The sequence below is a fragment of the Calonectris borealis genome, chromosome 4, assembly GCF_964195595.1.
Source record: "Calonectris borealis chromosome 4, bCalBor7.hap1.2, whole genome shotgun sequence".
Classification (NCBI taxonomy): Eukaryota; Metazoa; Chordata; class Aves; order Procellariiformes; family Procellariidae; genus Calonectris; species Calonectris borealis.
The window spans coordinates 57042572-57067849 of record NC_134315.1 but is presented as its reverse complement, the minus strand read 5'-3'; the positions used below and the strand labels follow the sequence as shown (position 1 = coordinate 57067849).

The following is a 25278-nucleotide window of genomic DNA, read 5'->3' as shown; positions in this document are numbered from 1 at the left end:
TTAAGATTTCAGAGGGCAAAGTGTTATTTAAGGTACAAAATCTGAGTTGTGTTCTAAGCAATTCTAGTGAACGGAATTAAATACTACCTTTATTCTCATCCTGCAAAGTATTTGGAAGTTAAACATGCACCATTAGACTTCCTGCTAGCATTGACAGACTATCTAGAGAAAATGAAACAACTACTATTAAATCAGCCAAACTGATCCTGAACTAAGTGTGGTTTAAACAGAAGAAAGCAGAAATAATAGCAAATTTTAAGATTTGAACGTTTGAATCATTTTGTTACTGGTAGTGGATGTTTCTATATTAGAGAACATACTAGTTGCAAACTGTACTTGAAAGCACATTCTGCTTTGCAAATTACAAAGTAAGTTTTTTTCTGCTCTGTACTATCATTAGCAAGATGTTTTAGAACTGTAATAGCTGTAGAAAAACAGTCTGAATTGTTGAAAAAAATATGTCCCAAGCCTAACAACACTTACAGATCCAAAGTGGGCAGTGCAAGACAGTCAAACACACTGTAGATACATGGTGTATGGGCACATGAAATTTCCTGCGCATATAGTAGTCAGTGTACACGCACAGTTGGTTTGTGCAACTGCAATGTCCATTTTCCAGATCCTGGGCGAGTTAGGCTGTTAGAATCTGGATAAACAGTAGATCATAGCACAACAGGCAGGGCAACAAATTACCATTGGAAGCAATAAAATTGGCCACTTTGTGGAGTTTGAGAGGTTTTTTTAACAATTATAGACACTGTCTTCATGAAGCAGAAATGATGGAGAGGAGTCTGTTCTAATGGTCATTAAGACTAAAGCTTATAGCATGTTAGAAAGCATAGAGAATCACGTGTACTTTTACAATCAGTTAGAAAATGAGTACATTAACTAGTACAAAAGACATCCTAGTGTAAGAAATAGAGGCCAGAACTGTTCCATTAATGGTATAGATCACTCCTAAAATGGTCTTGGAAGTATCATTACTATATCGTTGTTTGTTGTTTTGTGGGTTTTGTTGGGTTTTTTTTCCCCTTCTGCATATAGAACGTATCATGCAAGGACATCACTCTGGTAGGCATGGATGAGGGTATATGTGGAAGAAGTATTCTTAAATATACAGGTGGATCTTCATGAATACGCTTGACTTCTGGCACACAAGCAAAAGGAGTGGATTTTGCCACTCTAGATAGAGCCAATATATTCTTCTTCAAAAGGATGTACTAATACTGAACAATATTGTCAAATCTGTATGCTAGGTGCTAGGCTTTGGTATTCTGTTGCTTGATTCTCAAATACCAAGTACAGTTCATGCTAAAACACAAGGCTAAGTTTTTCTGAAAAGGACTGTTTCTGCAAGAGTTTGTGTTGATGTTTTTCTTGTGATAGCACATGGTAGCTTTGATTTATGAATCAGAAACCTATTATCGTAAAGTCTCATACTCTGGGGAAAAAACATAGATCCTGACCAGAGATCTAAGGCAATGAATAACCTGAATTCCAAAACTATTTGTTTTGCTAACATACTGTTAAATTTGACATGAATGACATGGGCTGACTACCTATAAATATGGTTACCTTAAAAAATTGCACACAGCTCCATTTATATAGTTTGTGAATTAAGCTGTATGCAATTTAATATATATTCACATGTATTAAATACATATATATGTGGGGGAGGAATTATAGAATAAGTGCTACTAAGTATGGTTGATCAAGTAACCAGAAAGCACAGGGAAAAATGTACAATATTTTGTTTGTGTTTCTGTAACAACTGCCATATTTTAAAATTATTGCTTATGCTTTTCAATGTTAGCTAAAGCATTAATAGAAATTATTGGATTTCAAAGATAATGGAACATGTCTAGTTAAAATCAGGCTGCTTATTTGTAAAAGTTACATTTATTTACAATTTTAAAATGAGAAAGTATCGTGGATGTTGGCTTCCTCAGGCTCACTATGGGTTTAATTTTTACCTTTAATCATGGTTGGAGCATTCTGATCTTGTGTAGTTTGTTTATGGGGTTTTGCGTATCTAGTATTTCAATAAAGTAACCCTGGCAGCCAAGCAGGATCAAGTTGAGGCAGAAATCCAAAGTTATCCAAAACGGCTCCACCAATGTTCACTGACGTAAATTCAAATGTTAAAAGTTCAGGCTGGCAGGATACTGTTTCAATGCTTTCAGAGTTTAATAAGAAGGCCAAAGTCCTTCCTCTGTAGTAGGTGTAGAAGGCTTACCTTGAAAAGAGAATCCCCCCACTGCAGTAACGCAAGAAGGTTGCACTGTGTATTCTGAAAATATAATTAAGAATCTGAGAGAAAATTTATTATAGATATGGCATATTGAACTTTATTAGTTAACATTTCTAAGCTCACTGATTGTAATATACGGATAGTACTCAAATGGTTTTTTGTCAAAGCACTCCTGCAAGAAAAGGAGATACCATCTGCTTTTTACATTGCACTAAAAGTGCCGGGATACAGATTTTTCAGTGGTAGTCCAAGAAGCTGGTGGACCAAAAATACCCAAACTAAAAAAAAACAAAGCCAGCAGAGATTCCTGTCTCTTGCCTTATTAGCAATGCTTTTCATGGATGTGTTAACAGTTACAACTCTGGAATGTATTATAATGTCTAGGGGTTTTCCAGCAGACTTGCTGGAATTATTGAAGGAGAATGCTTCTTAATGCTCTTGTGACCTCTTAATTCCCTGGTCTGTTTTTATGGAACTGGGTAATTCTGTTTCTTTTCCTTCCTCTATAAAGAGGAGCTTTCTGACTTGTCAGATTCTAGGTCAAACTTTTCTTTCGTGGGGGAGGGGGAAAGAGACTTCCCTGATTCAGAGTCCTTCTGGAAAGTTTTATCTGATCAAAAAACAGTGCACTTTTCCAGTGGTCAGCTTAATTCTGCTACTAGAAGCAAGATGTTGCATTTGAATCTGCTTTCACATGCACCCAGTGTAGCTTGCAAAATGAGGTTGAGAGAGGAGGTCTGTCTCATTCCTTTATGTGCACTTACAGATGAGGTGGACACGCTTTATTCTTTAAGTAGAAAGGTCTTGGTGAGAACACCATAAATATGCAAATTTTTTTTTTTTTTATTCTCCTGCCTGCCCCAATGCAATTCTTCTGCATGCATCCGGAGCAGAATTACCTAGAGATCCTTACCCTTTCTTTGCACCTGCAGTGCTGCAGCCTGAGTAAGAGGATTGTGTGTAGCTTCCCCATGTCCCTTCCCGCGGCCACGGGAAAGGCAGCGTAGCAAGCAACCTTTTTAACGTGCGCAGGTTGCAACGAAACGAGATGGGAAGTGGCGGGCGGGCTGGCTGAGACACACAAACCCACTTCCTTCTCACCTCGCGTCCTCCCCGCTGCCGTGGGCTCAGGGCTGGTCCATCGCTCAAACCAACCTGACACCTATTTGACAGCTCAGATACAGCCACCCCTCACCCCGCCATCGTCCTGCCGCCTGCCCGGCAGCGACCCGCCCACAGTGCCAAGAGGCAGCAGGGCTCGTCGCGTTTTGTTGTCTTTCCACGCCTACTTCTATCCCGTTCACTGTCTTTAATTTTCAATGATTTCTTGCCTTTCCTTAGCGCCCTTTCGGTCTTCCCAAGCTCCAGACTGAGGTCTTCGCGGCGGCCTAGGGAAGCTGTGGCTTTGGAGGAGGGGCTACGGCAGCAGCCGCCACAGCAGGGGGGAGGAGCCGGGGCTGGCTCGGGGCTGCGGCCGCTCGCAGGGAGCGGGTTGCCGCCTCCGCATCTCTGCCCTGCGGGACCGGCCCTGCGGGAGAGGCTGCACGGGGTGCCGTTCCTTCTCTCGGATCCCTGCCATTCCCCAGGTGAGTTTTCTGCCCCTCTGTCTCGTTGCATCTCCATCCCCGGCGGCGGGAGAGGTGGCACGGGGGCTGCTGGCGGGAAGCTGCGGGGAAGGAGGTTGCATCAGGTTTTCCTTCCGTCGTTTTCTGGATGATGATGCGTGGTTTGGGTTGGTTTTTTGGTTTTTTTATTTATTTATTTCCAATGTTAGTCGCTGTGGCGGTGGTTGTGGTATTTTATTTGTGTTCCTTTCGGTACCGTGTGTGCGTAGAGCAGAATGTTGGCAGTCACCAGGGCAATAGAGCTAATAATACAGGCCGGCACATGCTGGCCCTGTCAGTCATCTCTTCAGTTCGGCTCTCCCTCTCTTTCCTCCTCCCTACCAATTAAAATCAAGTAAAATGAGAGGATCTAATAAAAACCTTTCTTGTTTCAAAATAAAGGAAGTATATTTTGTAGGGAGGGACTGAAATAAGTCTGTAACTGGCTGGTTTCCATGGTACAGGCCTTAACCCTGTGGTATGAATTCTGCTCCATGATTTCTCAATCGCTGATTTTGTTTGTATAGGGGGTGAAGTTTAAAAAACAAAACAAACCCACAAAAAAAAAAGCCAAAAAACCCCCCCTACACCAAACAAAAACCACGAACCCAAAAAAATGCCACCCTGGTGCCAGTAAACTAAGTACTCACTGTGGTCTCAGTAATCAACCAGCCGTTGCTTCAAAGTAGCAGTATCAAGAACCTGACAGCGTGAAGACCTGTCACAAAACAGATAAGGACAGCGCATCCACTAACAGACTCCTCGTTCACATCTTGAAACCATTCCTGCCAAGCAGAACATCCAATACCCTTGCTTAGTCAATCTTTTCTTTCCTATACGCTGCTGTGAATGCACTCAGGAGCTGAAGCTGTTGTGAGGTGGATTTGGGTTTCTCAGAAGTATTAACATATTTCGTGTCGACAGCTACATGACCCCAAGAACTGGGATGTTGCCCATGCAAAGCTGGATGGACAGCAATATCCTTCTGTCCCTTACCGACACGCACCCCTTTCAGAATTACAAAATTAAGTACATATACGCTGGCGAAGTGGTCGGTGAAGGAAAGGAGGGGGAGGTACTGGAAAGTTGCTGATACTTTCTATTCCGGTTAGTAGAAGTACACTGGCATTTGTGGATTCCCAGCCCCAATGAAAGGATGAAAAATCCTATGAAAAAAACCCAAAAGTATCACTTATTTCATTAAAAAAAACTTTGAGGCCACAACTATTTGGTTCCACAAGTAGTAATTAAAGATATAGAAGAGTACTGGAATTTCAGTAAATTAACACTTTACATTTAAAAAGGAAAGAAAGCAAAACTATTACCTTAGAACACATTGAAAATGTTTGCCTATGGTTCTGTATTCTTCCTCTATGCCTTGGCCATGCTTCAAGCCAGTTTCATATCAGAACAGATCAAACAAAACCACCCAGGTGTTAAAATAGCCCCTGTCTTTGTTCATGGCATCAATTGTTCCCAAATATCAAACATATCATTATAAACTGAAGGCTTGATAATTGTGAGAATCAGCTCTCCGACTTGCTGCCAGCAATTTAGCAAGGAAGGAATTTCTTGGCTCAAAAGTTCTGGCTCAGCTTGAGTGGTGTTTTATACGGCTGGAGCAATGTAAAAGACTTCAAGAAAATACTGTTAGCACTGAAGCGTAGTTGGTGGAGAATATATGCACACCTTTGCTGTAACAGAGAAGAATGCTAGCAAGCTTTGTCTTCAGATATGTGCATGAGACTCTTGCTGGCTCAGATGAGTGAAACTACAGTAAATACTCGCACAAAAAAATTCTGACATACAGAAGAGTACACTGCCATATCTCTTGCTAGCATCGATGGGACAAGAAGTGGACCAATTAGACTGAGTAAATACAATGACAATTACCCACGAGCAACTTGGACCTTATTTCCCACTCTGGGAAGTATCTCCATGGGATATAAGCAGTAAAAAAGAGCCATGTTTTATCAGCCTCACCTGAATACAGAGTGCAAGTTGTACATAGTCCTGATCTTTATTCAAACAGGTATCTTCTGTTTTTTAGATATTCAGTCAATGTGTTTGTGAATGATAACATCTAACAGAACTGTGTTCTTGAAAATTCCCCTGAAAATCAAGCTGTATCCGGTCAGGTTTAAGTTAGGGAAAAAGTGTCCCCTCATATGTATGCTTTAGAAACTATAGTTGTTGTTCTTAGCTTTATGAAATGGTTGCTTGCACTGCTGTGCACACAGGCCCTGTGACACTTTCAGAACTAGTGGTCCTGATAAGTGGTGTTGACAGCAAATAACCTTTATCTTGTGCTGATACGAGGTACAAATATATATATATTACAGTCATACTTTTAAGGAGGAAGTAACAGGTTAGCACAGATCATCGTGATTCTAAAACTTAGATTTTTTTTAAATTTAATTTTTTAGTGCTTGACTTTACACTTAATACTGTTCTTCTGTTAGTTTCTGTCTTTTGTACAGCATACACAGGCATGCAAAAACCATTTACTTCCAAATTGGGCTGTGAGAGTTTTTTCACCTGACCTATTGGGAAGGAAACAATGTCACTGAGAAGTCTTGCATCAGGAAAATAATATTATTTGTTTCTCTCTAACTTTTCTACCCTTATTGCTTTCTTTAGGTTTGCAGCAATGGTAAAGGAGGATATTGTAAATGACAATGAAGATTCTGAGCCATCAGTATGTGAGAGAAATGTCATTCCCATGCTTGAGAGAAGCGAGGTACTTAATTAGGATCTCAAAGTACACTTTTAGTCAGAGGAACCCTCCTTCTCCTCTTCTTTTTTCTTCCTACATCTGTTAAAATCCCTGCATCTGAATACAAAGAGAAATCTCCTCTGTGGGAATTTCTTACAATTAAGAATTTTTAAGTCTGTGGTATGTTGGATTGCTGGAAGTCAGTGGCTGCAATTTCAGCTTGAGGTGGAAAATGCATCAGCTTAAGTTTTACAATCAGCTGTGGAAGAGAATTAAATGGACTTAAGATTGCTTCTTTGCTTTCAAATTGCGCCTGTCCGTCCACTTGCTGAAAGTTGTTCATGCATCTCTTCCTTTTTTTTTATTTAACAAAAAAAAAAACCCCATAGCTTTAAACTTCCATGTGCGTATTTCTAGTGTTGATTTCTATGGCTTTAAAAAAGACTTGCAGTAAATGCAAGTAAGAATAAAATTCTTAATATAAAAGGCACTTTAGAGTAAACATATAATATTGACTGTAAAGCTAAGTACTGTATGGCATATCTTTATACACATGGGTAACTGGTGATCACAGAATCACAGGGTAGATAACCAAGTAACTCCATGCTGAAAGCTCACAAGATTTGTGTTCCAACTGTGACTCTGAGTAAAGGAGATATATATATCTAGAGAGAGAGATGAGACAGAAAAATAATGGGAAATGTGGAACTATTACTGGAGGAGGGCCAAACCACAGTATAGGCAAGAATTCCATCTCCATGCTATGATAATGAGCTGACATGAAGGTGAATAATCATAAGGGAAGGTAGATGATTAACTTGTCAAAAATAAGGACCCTATGAATGAAATGAGACACGTATCCAAAAATGGTCAAAAAGTGCTTTGGCTATGAATATGTATAAGTAGATGGATCAGTATAAGAGAACAGCTTCAAGGAACCATTCTTCAAGGAGAGAACTCCCAGGGTAGTATATCTCCATCCCTACCTTGACTTACCAGCTTGAGCCTTCCAGCAATGGATCATGTGAGTAATGCTTGCACTGGCCAGCTTTTTTGTTTCTTTCGTCTTTGTCTAATCACAAGTAGGTTTTGTTATTTTGGTTCAAGGGTTTGCAGCAGAAGTTATTTAGGAGTTATATTAAAGACACCGTCTCACTGGAATGATGCTAATTGTTAACTGTACTATGGAATCAGAAGTCTGGAAGCAGAACCCTATCAAACTGTAGAAAATATTGATAAATATTTAGCTCGTATACAAGGCAAGCTGAACCTGGCCTGTTAATATTGTTTCTTCGTCAAATACGCTGATATTGTTGCTGAACAGGTGCTGTTTGTATTGGGACAGGAGTCCTGTCAGTTGCAGATAAAAAGGCAAATGTCCTGCAGTCTCTCATATGCAGTTCTTTGTGCCATGCAAAAACACACACATGACCAAAAATGCCAAATATACTACGAAGCTGGACCATTCCTACAGTGGTTGTGTAGCTAATGTAGTCATTTGTAGACAGTGTGGACCTAGTGCATCACAGCTGATTTCAAGTCTTGTACACTACTTCAAATGTTTACAGTGCCACTTCTGAGAGAGTCTCATTGTTTTCATTCAGGAGGGACCAACAGCAGATGCCAAAGGTACCGATGGGAATATACAAACAGAAGAAACTGCTCTCTTGAATCATTGTGCTCAGCAACCTCCGGAGCCGACAGCAGGTTCTTCAACACCTGCAAGAACATGGAGGCAAACATTTACTTGCCCTCCTCAGGGTTTACTGGCCCGAACAGTGACAAATGGTATGTAAGAAAGACAGAGTTTAATTAAACTGAGAAATGGCAAATGAAGTACTTGTTTCACTGGATGTGATGATATTTGTCCATTGTCCTTGAAAATAATGAAGGGAAATAGCTATGTTTTACACATCACACTTTTGTTTCAATGTTTTAGCAGGGAAAAAAAAAAGGTGAAACAAAGATTTGAATGTATAGTTTTTGTTCCTCCATCCTCTCTCTGTGTTTAACATGGTAGGTATGTTTTTGAATTGCAAATTGTTTTTATCAGAAGGAAGACCTCCTAATTCTCGTCTTGATAGTTCATTTTGCTGTGAGAACATTAAGATTATTAATTGGCATTTTTGACAGACTGGATGGTCTTTTGTTGAATTAAGGCAACAAATATGAGACTTTGCAGTGATACCTTCTTTTGTTTCTTAATACCCCAGGCTTGCAAAGCTAAGAATCCTAACTACAAGGCAAACTGACCCGTTCTGTTTAAGATTTGCCCTGCACTGAAGGCTCACAGAAGAGAATGCCTGGCTAACCAGTTATTTCAGACTTTTCCTAACAAAAGACACTTCTTGTGGCTTTGACTGCTTCCTCCACTCTCTCTCACTTGGGATTCTTAGGCTTTTGTGTTTGGAAAGCTATTGGTCTTCCCTTTGCCACCCGTCACCCTCAAATAGGTGAAAAGAAAAATCCAATCTGAAAATGCAATACACTTTCTTATGATTATGAGAAGCGGGATTTATTCAACACGTTTTTTCCTCTACTTCAGTCTTCTGCTTTTATATCTATGCACGCCTGTTCTTGTTAGATAACTGTAGGGACAGATTTGGGAACCTGGAAGGAACACAATATTTTCACATATTTTATAATATTTTCACTTAATGTTCTCATAATATTTTTCAGGAATTTTTTTTCCTCTGTGTTATCCCTCTTTGATTGCTGTATAAAGGGAAGTATCTGTACTACTTCAGGCTGTCCAGAGACGTGACCTTCAGACTTTTTTTTTTTTTTCCCCCAGGGATAGCAATGTTTTGCACAAGCACATCCAGCCAAAAAATGATGCTTAAGTTTTTTCAAAAAATTAGACTGGAGCTGCAGTCATTAGCTCAAAGATATGCCATGCTGTACAGCAGCAGGTTCTTACTGCAGTTCTGAAGTAGCTGAGGGAAGATAAGCAAATGCAAGATAAGGTAGTGAAAGTCTTTGCTTTAAGTTTGGGGCCTGTTAAGTGCTTTCCACAGTGGCCCAAGGCTCACTCAGTACTTTTTGGTCCCTAATGAGTTTTCTGTTACCATTTTTTTTTAAAGTATCTCAGCATCTATAAAATCAGAACATCAGTTTAAGGAGCATCAAAGATTAAACACATTGTTATGATTAAGCTAATTTTTAAGGTAAGTGATTTTATTTCTGAAAGTCATGGTACCTTTTTCCTTAGTAGAAAACCAAATGTGATCTAATAGCAAACAAAGTTGTCCCCGAGAGATGATTAAATGTGAATATTTCTTGTTTTGTTCCAGTTGCAATCGTGGTCCTGGTTTGGGCTGTGGTTTGGTCCATCACTGGGACTGAGTGTCTCCCAGGTGGAAACCTGTTTGGAGTTCTGTTTCTTTATTTTTTTGCTGTCATTGGAGGTAAAATCTTTGGATTAATTAAAATACGATCATTACCACCTCTCCCTGCTCTTCTGGGTAAGATATCCTTCCTTCTTTTCTTCCTGCATATTTGTGGTGTTTAAACTGTCAAGTAATATCTGCATGCTAGATATGTTCGGACTGGGAACAAAGAAACTGTGTCACGCTCAAAATCTGTAGCTTTTCCAAGTGACTTTTATCTGGTCCCCTCCAAGAAGGCTTAAGTGAAATAGCCTGTATGTTACTGAGGCTCTCCTCTTAATTCTTTGGGGGCCAGAGAACTGTATACCTACAGATTCAAAGGTTACTGTCCTTCAGTCCCCTCTGTCACAGTTACTTAAAATTTGGGTTTAATATCACTAAACAGGAGTCTTAATCTGGACCTCCTGTTACAGCAGAATAATTAATTCACAAGGAAATTATTGCTGAGCTGTTTCACATGTATCTCGCACAATGAAAATGTTTTCCAAAGAAAACACTACAGGAATTCCCTACTACTGGTAATCCAAAGCAATTTCTTTCTTCTCCTTCGTTTATCTCAAGATAACTGAAACCTGAGAAAATAAATTCACCACAAGGAATAATTCTTCTGAATAGACTTATTTTGAATCAATCATAACATTGTTTTTCACATCAACATCTTATTTTATTTTACATAAAAATGCAAAATAGAAATTGGGAGATGAAAATGACGTTAATTTTGACATCATCAGAACCTTTTCAGACTTCTTTTGGTTTTGGTTAGATCAGTACAATATTGTGATGTCAACAAAGCTGAAAGAGGAAGCTCCAGGTTCTTCTCACCAGCCGTGTACTGCCCCCTTACTATGCTTAGTGCGTAACTGAGTAAAGCGGTTGACAGACAGTAAAACTTCATGGCAGAGTGGGCTACAAATATCTGCCCGTAGTGCACGGATGTGATTTTGTAACCTGCATAGCTGGTGTTGTGCCTCACACAGTAGCACTGCTTGCAGAAGGGCTTCACGTACAGCTCTGTCCAGGCAGCATGCGCGTTCTTGCACCGCTTAGTTTCATGAGCGAGAAAAAATTCAAATGAGAGGAAGGGAAGTTTTGCATATAGCATGCATGCCTGCAATAATACGAACACAGAATGTAACACACAGGAAGTCTGCCCTTTATAAGTAAACACCCCCCTTAAAAGAAAAAGTTTCTGACTATTTGGATTCTGCTTTTTTTTTTTTAAAAAGTTATGAGTTGAGCATGAAACTAGTTGTGAGACAGGTAATACTGAACAACAGAAACTTAAGCATGACAGCACATGTCTGTAGAGTTGCTTAGGACAGAGTTCATTGTTCAGATCCCCAGTCTTTGAGGAAAATTGGAGAAATCTGTGAGTCAGAAGAGAGAGATAATGTCTTTGAATATTCTTTTTTATACTAAAAATACAAATCTTGTACTCTTACATGCCTTTAATCCACTTGTGCTAGGTGCAGTTGAGTGCAATGTGGCTGGCTGAGCACATAAGCATCTTATAGTGAGCCTCTGTCTGAGGAAAAAAGGAGTGAAATTGCTACTGAAACAGTCACATAGTATTATTTTAGGTATACATTGCAGAGAGGTTTCTGCAGCAGACAACATGGAGCAGAAAGTGAAGATACCTTTTGAGGTGGACTTTTTTGCTCTAAGTAGATTTCTAGATCGGGGTAGCTCTAGTGACTTGGACCTCAAGGAAACATTGCAAAGAGCATGTGATCATTATGCTAGCCTGATATAATTGTCATGAGGTACCGCAGATTAATTATGCCACTGTTTTTTTTCCGGGAGGTGGTGGGAAGAACAATGACCAAAAGTTTAGCATGTTCCAGGACAAATCGAGTCCACGGGCAAGGCTTACACCAAGGGACCAACCTAAGCACAGTGTTTGTTTACTTTTTGTCTTTTTTGGTTTCCTGTTTCTTAACGTGGCTAATATAAAATTATGCCACAAAAATGTATCTTTGAATCATCAGGACCTACAATGAATGTCTGCAGATCTATATTTAAAGTCACCCTTTCCTGTACTTTTCTGTATCTTTCCAGAACTACTGTTCCAATAGCTTTGCAGGAAGTATCTGATTAGACAGTTTTGCTAATATTTGCAAAAGGTTGGTTCTTGCAAGTAGCTCAAATAGAAGATAAGAGCAAGTTCCTGATTCCCCCTGTTTTTTCCCCTCTTTGCATAAGAGTCGTATTGCCAGAGCATTTTAAAATGTCTAAATTAGTCCATGATTAGCTGTTTTAGATTATATTTCCCAGTGAACTCAGCATTATGGTTCCTGTGATACCTGCATTTCTTACACCTAAGAGGATTTTTAACAATTTCCAACTTCTGAGGTAAATACACAAGCAAAATATCTTTAAGGATGCTTATGGTAAATCTGACTTGCACCTGGGGAACAAAGCTGAATTCTGTTGACTTGTACTAAAGTTGTGTCTCAGCATCCTGCAGATTTATTCATTGGTGACCTGGTGTGTTCTTAGGCCATTTCCATTGCTTTAAACATGTCTCTCTCTTTCCATGCCTCAGTCCCCATCGTTAAAACATGGCTAATAATTCAGAACGTGAATTGTTTCTTTGTCGCTCATAAGTACATAATATGGGGTCTATTTTTAAGAAATCTATGCAAGCTTTTAGTGCAATAAAAGCAAATCATTTGACAGGAGCTTATTTGCTTTCATTTAAGGGATGCTACTTGCTGGTTTCCTAATCCGAAATACCCCATTCATTAGTGACATCGTCCAGATAAACCTACACTGGTCTGCGTCACTGAGGAATATTGCTCTTTCAATTATCTTGACTCGAGCAGGACTCGGCCTGGATCCAAAGGTATGGCACCAGCCATTTGTATGAGGCAAATTATACAACAACCCTCAAAAAACATTGAATAATTGGTTCTGTTAAAAATATTGAACTGCTCAGTCTTAGAGGATCTGCAAATTAGAGCATTACAGAAAATATAGTTTCTATTGTATGGTCATATGTTAATGTTGGCAGTTGGATTTGTAAAGTAGGCAAGCAATCCAAAAAATACCTGAAGAAAACTGTTTTTATGACTATTTTTCTCCTCGCCTTAAAGAAATTTCCTGAATTTTGTGAGCAGAACATCTTGAGGACACGTGCTCCATTGTGGTCTGTCAGGAAGAGTTTACGCTTCCTGACAAACTCCCTGTCAGTTTACACTGACAAACTAAAACAAGTAATGGAAGAGGTCCCCAATCCTTGAGAGAGAATGTTGCTTGTATTGACACCAATCAGAAAAAACCCAACCAACCAAAAAAATCCAAACCTGTGTGTCTTTTTTACTTTCTTTTCTTTTTTTTTGACTCATTGCCATTTTAATGCAAATATATTAATTGCAAAGATGAGTCCTGCTGCACTACAGAAACAATGCCTCGTATTACAATAAAGCCCATAATGCTCCTGTGAACAAAGAAATAGTCTTCCTCCGCACACAATGAAATGTGATGTTCCATAAATTAATGAAGGCAACGTTTTGCTTGATCAAAAGCAGCTGGCTGAAATAAAGCTGTACCACATTTGCCCTTATCTATTTAAGTTTAAGGGGCTGCTTAAAGTTGATATAAAGCTTAGGTCAAGTATAGCTAGTTCAGAACAACTCAACTGATTTTTCTTAACCAAAATGAAAACTAGGGAGTTGCCAATGCTTCAGATATTTAGGAGGATAGGGTTTTGTCATTCTTGAAAAGTGCCTGGTTTCCTAGATTACTATCATCCATTTTTCCAAGACATTGAACCTTGTATGAATACAGACTGTGTGTTGTTACACACAGCTTGAATGCCCAGTTCTGTGAGATTGCTTTTCTTTCTATTCCGTGACAACTTTTTTTGCCAAAGGAACTTCATTTTTCACTCCTTTTTCTCCCCTGTGGCAATCAAAACTGTCATTTGGACTCTGTATGTAGCAATGCTTTGATGCAGTTAGAATTATTCCTCATGTAATTGAAGCTGTGAAGACAAAGATGTCAGTTGCTCTGGTGATTCTCAGCCCTAATTATGCTGAGATAAACTGCGCTGGTACAAAGTGCAAATCATTGATTTTTTTTTTTTTTTTTTTCTTCCTATGTCAAAATTAGGGACCTGTCCTAGCAGAGTCATGTTTATGACTTAACTATTAAAGGCAGCTGTTACAAGTAAATACTCTGTTTTAGAGAAATTTTTTAATAGAAGTTGCTGAGCCAAATGCAATTTAATCTGCTCTGGATATCAAGTGAGAGACAGCTGAAGGAGATGCTTGGCTCCTTGCACCAAGTTTATGTAGTTCTACAACTGTTCATGATTTTTTTCATGGATTTTGGGATAATTTTTTGGGGGTGCTCATGCAACTTGTGGGATTATAGCAAAATCTTTTGTGGATGGAGCAAATGACCCTAAGTAACTGTGGGTAAGTCAACTGTGTTGAGGGTGCACTTTTCAAATGGATCCCAGCTAGTCCAGCCTCTCACGTTTAGTTGGCTCTGCACAAGAAGCCAAATCTGCCACTCCTTCCTGTGACATGCAGGAACCTTGTTGAACCTAGATTCAGTGGGTTTCACTGCCACACTTGGAATTTTATATCCAAATCCAGTTGTGCTTGAGTCTCTCTCTGGCTTAAGCAATGTAAAGCTGTCATATCCTGTGCTGCAGCTCAGAGGGGATTCTTTTAATAAACCATATCAGATTGTAAATGTATTTCCTCTCTATGAAGCCAAGGGTACCGATACTAATGTCTGAATGTGCTTTTATATTGCAGGCTCTTAAGAAACTCAAAGCAGTCTGTTTACGGCTTTCTTTCGGACCGTGCATCTCGGAAACATGCACAGCTGCTGTTTTTGCCTACTTGTTAATGCATTTGCCATGGCAATGGGGATTTATATTAGGGTAACATACTCTCTTTTCTTCTGTATGACAAAGGTGCCTGTTTTCATGCTACAGTTAAATGATCCAAGTGCAGTTAGTTCTCTGCGCCAAGCGAGACCTCAGTTTAATGCCAGTTAAGAAGCTGTGCTTAGCCCCTGTGGTTGTTTGCTTACCATTCATGTCTGGCTCTGTGGCTAATTTAAAGGTCACATTTCCAGGCTGTACTTGCATCATTGCTCTTCTGTGTTTGTGATCTGGGCACTTGAAGAAGAAACAAGGATGGTGCAATCCCCGAGTCTTTAACCACAACACAGGGGGCTTTTAGGAACGAAAATGATACCACAATTTGGAGAATCTCCATGCTGGAATTCAGAATTTCCCTGTAGAGAGAGGCACATATGACAGTCTTCCTGTCACAAGTCAAGAATAAGGATATGGCATGTTATATTCTGGAGTAGTATCCTTGAAGAGGAAACCTTTTCCATCTAGTTCTATCTAAACTGGGGGACTTGGTCTGGACCCACATACTGGAGCAAGATGGATGAACTCCTCCTCTGCCACACACTGATTTTTATGAGAAGGAACTGCGCTACTGAGTCACAAGCATGTCTAGACCAGGTTCCTAAATTGGACAATTAAGGCATATATCAGGGAGCATAACTGGCCTGCAGTGTAGACTCAAGCCTTAGTCTGTAGAGCCCTTTACTTTTAATACTATTGAGTTGGGCAGGAAGAAAAGCTGATTGCAGATCTGCATAGAAATATCCCTGCTTGTACTTACCAGGGAAAGGTAAGGAAAATACCTTATGTAAAGGTCTGTTTATTTATACTTTAAAAGAATTGGGGTCAGAACGTTTTGAAGTTTTTTAGTTCAGTGTTTTCTTTTTAAGAGAGGCTGAACCTGTCTGTTTTCAGTTTTGTTCTAGGTGCAGTTTCCCCTGCTGTGGTGGTTCCCTCAATGCTGATTTTACAAGCCGGGGGATATGGCGTGGAGAAAGGTGTCCCAACTTTGCTAATGGCAGCTGGCAGCATTGATGACATTCTGGCTATTACAGGCTTCAACACTTGCCTTGGGATGGCTTTCTCTTCCGGTATGCTGGTTAATCTGTACGTGGTGAAATCCAGAACAAACAGTGATATTTTGAGGAATGCGTGCTCTGTTATGACTGACTGGTTTGTAACTTAATGACATCTCCTTATAAAGTTCATGTATGAACTTGAATATTGGGAGGGAAATTACCCATGACCAAAAGTCTTGGTGTAACATTGTCTGCTCCGAGTTGTGGGTCACATCAGCTTTCGGAGAACGTTTTTCCCTGTCTGCTCCCTCAGCTGCCAAGTCTGGTCCCTGCATGCCCAACATAAATGCTTTCAAATTTCCATAGGTTTGGCAATGTTCTCGCAGTGGCTGTTTCTCTGGCTTCTCAGGCACACTTTCTTGGCATGAGCTTGCACTATCCAGTTGTTTCAGGGTCATAGGTTCCCTCCTGAACCCCTTTACCCCCAAGTAATTTAAAGCAGACACTGTCCTGGAATTACCCTTATAGGTCTACAGTATGGTTTATGCATGAGGGGTCTGTGTATGGCTTACTGAACCTTTTTTTCTTTTGCCAAATAGGTTCTACTCTGTACAATGTGCTCCGTGGAGTGCTGGAGGTTGCTGTTGGCATAGCAGCTGGAGGGATTCTGGGAATGTTTGTTCGATATTTCCCAAGCCATGATCAGGTAAAAACCAGTAAAAAAACCCTTTTTATAACATAGAGATTCTTTGCTAAGGGATGATATTCTGAAGTTTTTCATTGTGAAGCTGCTATTGGGGAAAGCTGTGTACAGTGCTAACAGCTTCCAGGTTGCAAAGCCTATCAAGTGAGGATGTGTTTTATAGATGATTACTTGTTTACTGCAACAAAAACAATGTATGATCTCATAGCCCTTCCTGATGCAGAATTTGGAATCCAGCTCCCCATCCTGACCTCATTGAAGGTGGTGGAAATGTCCACATGTAAAGGAGAAAGGGTCTGATACCTATTTCAGGCAGTAAAATAATCATCAATTAGATTAACGTGTGACACATTTACTTCTATGTCTCTAGTAGGCCCAAGATTAAGAACGAGTAAAGCGGACAGATCGTGGGCTTTAAGTGATAGGGCATTAAAGCTAATTAGAATGTGTTACTTTCAATAAAAATTAAACTTACATAAAGTGGTAGATGAATTCACTATCAAGGGGCAATTAAGTGAACAGAAAATTGTGGAGGAAAGTAGGTATGTTCTGGACCACTGAAGTCAATTTGCAAAGCACTTATTGCCCTCAGTGGGATGAAATTTTCCTCTTATTAAATAACATCATAAGTGTGGTACAAGAGCCAAAGAGAGAAATAGAAATGGGGAACAATGGCAGAGATATAACGGTCTGCTGTGAGATCAAATAAAACTAGACTGTCCCTGTCAAACGTTTGTATGACTTGTCCTTAAAAACATCTAGTGACAAGGATTTCACCTCTCCTTGGATAAACTGTTCCAGTACTTGACTGTACAGGTAGAAAATCCTGTTATCACAGAGTTGAAGCAGGGCTGTTAGAATAGAGCATCATGTTCCTTGGGATACAAAAAGCCTTTTGACAATAAGATTTTGGATGGGCAGAGGAAAGAAAATACTAAATTTCCAAAATTTTCATTTCTTTGGAATTAATGTCAAAAAAACCCTTCAACTCAACTGAATAGTTCAAGTCTCACTTGAAAGCTTTGATTCTTTCACAATGTTTAATGATAACTGTTGTTTTCAAATTGCTTTTCTCAAAATTAACAGAAGTAACCTTTTTCTTCCATTTCTAAAAGAAATTTACTTTTTTGTTTGTTTGTTTCCTTGGCTGCAGGCATCTCTGGCATGGAAGAGGACATATTTTGTACTTGGGCTGTCCATATTTGCTGTTTTTGGCAGCATCTACTTTGGCTTCCCTGGATCAGGAGGGCTCTGCACATTAGTCTTAGCTTTTGTTGCAGGTGTGGGATGGTCTGATGAAAAGGTGAATGTTTCAATACCAAAACTCCTCTGAATGTACAGCTTGACAGAAGTTTGAATTTCTGTCAGGAGTGGTAATGGTGCATTTATGAAGTTTTAGGGGGTGTACAGATTAAAAAAAAATTCTACATTTATTCTGGGAGTCTTTAACATTTAGCATGACAGAAAGTTACCATGTATGTGAATATATATCGATAAAGAGCCTGACATACTGACAGAGAAATGCTCACAAGCTTCTCTTAAACATCTTAAGCCATGAAAAGAAGATTTAGTTCTCAAGGCACTTGACTAAGAATCCAAAGCTTTATGTCCCAGCTCTGTGGGTGTCTGTAACCTTACGCAGTCACTTTATGGTAAGATTTACAGAGAGATGTCCAAAATACAGTTGTGCACATGGCCTGAATACCCTGAGGTTTTGTTCCCTGTGGTTTTTGGGGGTGAAATGGAAAAGAGTAATTAACCATTCTCTCTCATCTTTCCCAAATCCCGGCCAGTGTATTTTGGATAAATTAGAAAGCAGGGTGCCCACAATAAATAGTGATATAAGGCCATACAAAAACCATACAAAAGACTGCTTTTTAGTTACTTTCTCTTAACTGCTAAGCCTGCTTCCTCTTACTGTTGCTGCCCCACTGCATTTCTGTACCTTGGCATGTCTTACTGCCTCTTTTGCTTGATATCATCTACACTTAATGTTTTGAGGGCATCTTTCTCTCCACAGCTGTAGCCTTGTGACAGGCAATAGGAGAACGGGAGAAGAAGAGAAAGGGAAGGGGATCAGATATAGCAGAGTCCACAGTATTATCCCCATCTAGACCCTGACTTCAGTAAGATCTCAAGGTTTGTTAAAACAATGAAAAAGAAACCATGGTTTCTATTTAAAGTATTACATTGTTGTCCAATTTTAAAAGAAGAAAAACTCATCTTGGGACTTAACTACTTAAGAACATTACAACTGATAACGCTCTCTGTTGAAAAGCTTTTAGACCATTTCAGAAGGGAAGGACCTTAAAAGAGTATATGCAGTCTATAAATGCTTAGTTTAAATTCTTTTGATCAGTAAATGGAGCTTCTTGGCCTTAAGGATGTTGATTTCAAATGCCTTAGTTCTCTTTTATCAGATACAGTCAGAGATGTCTGCATACTTTATACTCAGTATATTACCAAGGTTCTCCTGCTGAGCTTCTCAAAGGCCACTGCCTCCTACTGTCCCTGGTGGAAGTCACTTGGCAAATACTGTCCACAGAGAACAAGGAACATTGCACCTATTGCTGGAACAGTTAAATGGACAGTAAACAGATTGAAATAATGCTAACATCTGTAAAGAGGATTTTTTTTTTTTGCCAAAAAAGAAAAGAGTGAGATAACGGGAGAAATGAGGCAAATAAAGAAAAATGGTTAGAGGTCTGTATATTTTCAGCTCATTCTCTTTAAGATTATGGAAGTTTTTATATTGCAGTCATCTACCATTCCATTGACTAAAGAGCAAGAGATGTTGCAGGATCAGTCCTAGAGAGAACATCAAGGACAGGACATGTCTAGGCCCTGGATTGATTATTAAGTGACAGAGCACTGCACTTATTTTCCACACACACCAGCCTGAAGGTTCATTTGCTATCGTAGAACTCACTTAATTAAGAAAGAAGTAGCTATTAGATATGCTACGTGTACCTCTTCATGTCAGTGGAAGATTCCTGTTTATCCTGGCAGCAGTTTTTTAGGAAAATTGTTAGGTGTAAACACAAGGAGAAAGGATGGTTTTGCCCTTATACAGTACCTCAGACTGGAAAGTTCAACATTCTTTGCTGGTATGGGATTTCAGACTTGTTCAGTCTGACTTTGCTTCTGCTCACGTGGAGATGGGCCTCTGAGTGCAGTGTGAGTGGAGTTGGGTCACAACTGAAACTTTTGAGGGTCTGACTCTGCTCAGATACAAATGGAAGAACGCGTTTAATCATGCAGTTCCCAGAGGCTCAGAAACTTCATGGCAAAACTGTTCAAATTACGTCTTCCTAAATACTGAAAATCAACTATGCTTTATTTTCCTCCTCTTGTCTGAAAACTGCTCTGTTACTGTTCAAACATCAGTGATTTTTATTCCTTTTATTGAGATAGCAAGCATTTATTTACTAGAAGAGCTAGACACACTCTGACCTTCAAAAGGTGCCAACTGATTTTGAATCTTTTAGTATTAGGTCAAAGAAGGAAGAGCAATTCTGAACAATCTTTATGACATTTTCATTTTGTCCTTTGATTAATTAAATATTGTATCTACTTGGCCATATTTTTGTGAATTTACAGATTACTTTTGTTTTGATTGCAGAGGGAAGTAGAAAAAATTGTTGCAGTTGCATGGACTATCTTTGAACCTTTTCTTTTTGGTTTAATTGGAGCAGAAGTATCTGTTACATCTCTTAGGCCTGAAACTGTTGGTAAGATCATTCACTAATTATCCAGCTTTCATTACTAGCTTCCAAAGAATCTCTATGAAGAAATCTAAAGCAAAGCAGACTATGGCTGACCCCCTCCCCCCAAAACAAACACACACACACCCAAAAAACCCCCACCCAAACAAACAAACAAAAAGAAAACAACAACAAAAACCAACCCCACTGTAAAGCTACGGTTTTAGGAGGCTTATTCCCCTCAGGCACCTGTGCACAAAAGTACTGAGAAGTGTTTGTCTTTGTTGCAGGGCTCTGTGTTGCTACATTAGGCATTGCCCTAGTTGTGCGAATCATAGCAACGTTCCTGGTGGTGTGTTTTGCTGGGTTGAATTTCAAGGAGAAAGTATTTGTCTCATTGGCATGGATTCCGAAAGCCACTGTCCAGGTAAACAGTCCAACATCACTCTCATTCCAGGCTAAATCTATTGTCCTTAGCAAAGCTCCTCGTAACTAGCACAGCAGTAAAGGGGGAGGATCAGGCTCAATAACAGCAGAGGGTAGTATATGGACAGTTCATGTTCTAAACTGCCCTAAGTCTGCTTGAAAAGTACATGGAGAGCTTTCTATGTGAAGATGTATTGCTTGCATCCTGGGTGGTACTCTTAATAATAACAGAGAATTGTACATATATCCTAGGAAGTTTAACACTTTCTCAGCTATTGCAGGTTATTGTGCCTTTACATACAGATTCTGAGAACTCTCAAAACAAAGGTAAAAGTGTTTCCCTCTTACACTACATGAAGTGTCTGCAGGGACAGTCACACCAGAGGCTCAGAATGGGTTTTCAGTTTGTGGTCATTTTAGTAAGGGGTACTCTGACAGCCATATTGCTGGAGAAGCCTCAGGCTGGCTGCATTCCTGCTCCTTTATTTCAGTGATCGTTAAGTCATTTAGACTTTGCCTCAATAGCATGATTACTTGCAAACAAAAGTTAATAATCACAACAGGCAAGGATTATTGCAAGATTTGTGAACTAAATTTTCAGAAGCTGCTACTAGTTGACTGCTTTCAGGATGCGTTCTCAAGGTGTGGCAATTTAACAGCTGCAATATACTGGCCCATTTCATTAATCACACATTCTCCAAAAATGCGGATAAAATGGCAGCTAAGCAATGTTCTTCACAGGAGGGAACCACCCAGATAAACTCATGAGCTTAGGAAATTTCACTCTAGCCAAGTGAAAATTGTTCTCATAGGTGTAATATAACATTTGCTTTTCTATGTACTGCCTAGAAACGAATGGGTTGAATGTACTAAAAATGTCAAATTTATGTTAAATGATGACTGATGATTCGTCCCTTTTTCCCCCTCTTTCAGTGCTAAAGGTTACTTGATCCATCTCAGCAATGTATTCTTTCCTGCAGGCTGCAATAGGTTCCCTTGCCCTGGATACAGCGAGAAGTCATCAGGATGAGCAACTGGAAAAGTATGGAATGGATGTACTGACAGTAGCTTTCTTGGCTATCTTGATCACAGCTCCAATTGGAGCCCTGGTTATTGGCTTGGCAGGGCCCAGACTTTTGCAGAAGGCTCAGACAAATAGCAAGGAGGATGAGGAAGGTGCTGAGGTTGGAGAAGAGGCAGAGGCCCGTGAACCTTCATAAGACAGACAACTACAGGAATATGGTCCTTCAGCTTTTACGCTTCTGTTGAGTAAACACAGTGTGTCTGTAATCTTTCTGAAGGAAACCAAAACAAGTATCAGTTATGTCTGCCATTTTAAAAGCAGCCCTGGTGGAGTTTTGTAAAATATTTCTACGTGTTGATGGTGCCTTAAGAGATGAAATAGCTAAGCATACGGTGAATAGGCTGGCCAGGCAGTGAGTCACTGAGAAGTCAGCAGTCAATGGTTACTTGAAATGTGTGGGTGTGAGGCCAGGGAGAGGATCAGAATTGTTCAGGCATGGATTGGAGTCATGAGGTGGAATATAAACAGAAGAAAATGGAGACTAATGTGAATAACTTACTGATAATTGAAACTGGGCTGTGAGGTGACAAGTTTTCGAAGCCACCGAGGCGAAGGGCTCCGGAGCGGAGGATCGCGCCGGGGGACCCTTCCTGAAGCGGCGAAGCCGCGGCGAAAACCGCGAAGGCAACAGCGCAGGGGAGCGAGAGGGTGCCCCAGCCCCCCTCCCCCGAGCCGGCGGAGCGAGCTCCTGACGAGCGGCAGCTCTGACTCAGCGTGGGCGGGGCCAGGAGGGACGGCGGCAGTTTAAAACCCAGGGCACCCGCCATTTCGTTTCATTCGAAGCCACCGAGGCGAAGGGCTCCGGAGCGGAGGATCGCGCCGGGGGACCCTTCCTGAAGCGGCGAAGCCGCGGCGAAAACCGCGAAGGCAACAGCGCAGGGGAGCGAGAGGGTGCCCCAGCCCCCCTCCCCCGAGCCGGCGGAGCGAGCTCCTGACGAGCGGCAGCTCTGACTCAGCGTGGGCGGGGCCAGGAGGGACGGCGGCAGTTTAAAACCCAGGGCACCCGCCATTTCGTTTCATTCGAAGCCACCGAGGCGAAGGGCTCCGGAGCGGAGGATCGCGCCGGGGGACCCTTCCTGAAGCGGCGAAGCCGCGGCGAAAACCGCGAAGGCAACAGCGCAGGGGAGCGAGAGGGTGCCCCAGCCCCCCTCCCCCGAGCCGGCGGAGCGAGCTCCTGACGAGCGGCAGCTCTGACTCAGCGTGGGCGGGGCCAGGAGGGACGGCAGCCGAACCCCCTCAGGTACAAGAGCAGCCCCCAGGGAGCGCGAGCGACCCGGAGCGCGGCGAACAGGGCGGGCAAACAGGGCGTGGCGCGTCAGAAGGGCGTGGCGCGGCAGTTTGCGCGGCAGTTCGCGCCGGCAGGGCGTGCGAGCAGGGCGCAGCCCCCCTCCAGGCTCCAGAGGCCAGCTCAGCTCGTGGTCGTTGCCCTCCCAGAAGAGGACCTGGCCATGGTATCCACTCGGCCGAAAGCCATCGCCAGGAGAAACGTGGCGACCCAGACGGAGCCCCTACGCAAACACACATCTGTCCAGGCCTCCGGCTGCAGGGAGTGCCTGAGGCTGTCCCTGGTACAGGAGGGCAGCAGAGACGACGCCTGCGTGCGTTGCGACCAGGTGGATGATCTGCTCAGCCTGGTGGCAGAGCTGAAGGAGGAAGTGGAGAGGCTAAGGAGCATCAGGGAGTGCGAGAGGGAGATAGATTGGTGGAGCCGCACCCTGCCATCCCTGAGGCGAGGGCAGCACACGGAGGCTCCGCAAGAAGCGGAGGAACCCCTGCCCTCTTGCCACCAGGCAGAAGGAGGAGACCCAGGCGACGGAGGGGAATGGACACAGGTCCCTGCTCGGGGCGCCAGGCGAACCCCCGGCCGGCCTTCCTCGCCTCAACCTTCCCAGCTGCCCCTACACAACAGATACGGGGCTCTGGAACTTGAGGGCCAGACGAACGAGGACGAAGATGAAGGCCCATCCAGGGGGTTGCCCGAGGAGAGGCAGCCAGCCCCACAAATTACGACTGCCTCCGCTAAGAAAAAAAGGAGGGTAATTGTCATTGGTGATTCCCTTCTGAGGGGGACCGAGGGCCCAATTTGTCGGCCGGACCCATCCCACAGGGAAGTCTGCTGCCTCCCTGGGGCCCGGGTGAAGGACATTACTAGGAAACTCCCTAGTCTCGTGCAGGCCTCCGATTACTACCCGCTACTGGTTATACAGGCTGGCAGTGAGGAGGTTGCAGGGAGAAGTCCCGAAGGGATCAAAAGGGACTTCAGGGCGCTGGGGCGACTGGTAGGAGGATCGGGAGCACAGGTAGTTTTTTCCTCGATCCCTTTAGTGGCGGGGCGGAACACCAAAAGGAACAGGAAAACTCATCGGATCAACACGTGGCTCAGGGGCTGGTGCCATCAACAGAATTTTGGCTTCTTTGACCACGGGGAGGTTTACATGGCACCGGGCCTGCTGGCGACGGACGGAGTTCAGCTGTCTCGCAGGGGGAAAAGGATTCTCGCGTGTGAGTTGGCCGGGCTCATCGAGAGGGCTTTAAACTAGATTTGAAGGGGGACGGGGATAAAACCAGGCTCTCTAGAGAAGAGCCTAGGGTCCGCACGCCATTGTCGGGGGAGAAATCGGCAGCCCAGCTCAAGTGCATCTATACCAATGCACGCAGCATGGGCGGCAAACAGGAGGAGCTGGAAGCCATTGTGCAGCGGGGTAGCTATGACTTAGTCGCCATCACGGAAACGTGGTGGGATGAGTCGCACGATTGGAGTGCTGCAATGGACGGCTATAAGCTTTTCAGAAGGGACAGGCGAGGAAGGAGAGGCGGTGGAGTAGCCCTGTATGTTAGGGAATGCTTCGACTGTCTAGAGCTCGATGATAGTGATGACGAGGTCGAGTGCTTGTGGGTAAGGATGAGGGGGAAGGCCAACAAGGCAGATATCCTGCTGGGGGTCTGTTATAGACCACCTGGCCAGGAAGAGGAGGCAGACGAAATATTCTACCAGAGGCTGGCAGAAGTCTCCCAGTCGCTAGCCCTTGTTCTTGTGGGGGACTTCAACTTTCCGGATGTCTGCTGGAAATACCACACGGCAGAGAGGAAACAGTCGAGGAGGTTCCTGGAGTGTGTGGAGGATAACTTCCTGACGCAGCTGGTAAGCGAGCCCACCAGGGGAGATGCCTCGCTTGACCTGCTGTTCACGAACAGAGAAGGGCTGGTGGGAGATGTGGTGGTCGGAGGTCGGCTTGGGCTTAGCGACCATGAAATGGTAGAATTCTCGATACTTGGTGAAGTAAAGAGGGGGGCCAGCAAAACCGCTACCATGGACTTCCGGCGGGCGGACTTTGGCCTGCTCAGGACACTGGTCGAGAGGATCCCTTGGGAGACGGTCCTGAAGGGCAAAGGGGTCCAGGAAGGCTGGACGTTCTTCAAGAAGGAAGTCTTAAAGGCGCAGGAGCGGGCTGTCCCCATGTGCCGCAAGAAGTGCGGGCGGGGAAGGCGACCGGCCTGGCTGAACG

General features: G+C 42.4%; 1 protein-coding gene across 1 annotated transcript in view; it reads left to right on the top strand.

Moving 5' to 3' along the window:
- The window catches only part of SLC9B2 (solute carrier family 9 member B2), a 32436-nt gene that overhangs the window by 303 nt on the left and 6855 nt on the right, over positions 1 to 25278 (top strand). Inside the window, exons 2-12 of the mRNA XM_075149665.1 lie at positions 6496 to 6595; positions 8176 to 8359; positions 9865 to 10035; positions 12663 to 12805; positions 14730 to 14857; positions 15752 to 15927; positions 16455 to 16561; positions 17712 to 17861; positions 20181 to 20289; positions 20553 to 20689; positions 21669 to 22302. Of these exons, the coding sequence (XP_075005766.1) occupies positions 6496 to 6595; positions 8176 to 8359; positions 9865 to 10035; positions 12663 to 12805; positions 14730 to 14857; positions 15752 to 15927; positions 16455 to 16561; positions 17712 to 17861; positions 20181 to 20289; positions 20553 to 20689; positions 21669 to 21908 (1645 nt within the window). The 3' untranslated portion in view covers positions 21909 to 22302. The remainder of the gene's footprint in view (positions 1 to 6495; positions 6596 to 8175; positions 8360 to 9864; positions 10036 to 12662; positions 12806 to 14729; positions 14858 to 15751; positions 15928 to 16454; positions 16562 to 17711; positions 17862 to 20180; positions 20290 to 20552; positions 20690 to 21668; positions 22303 to 25278) is intronic.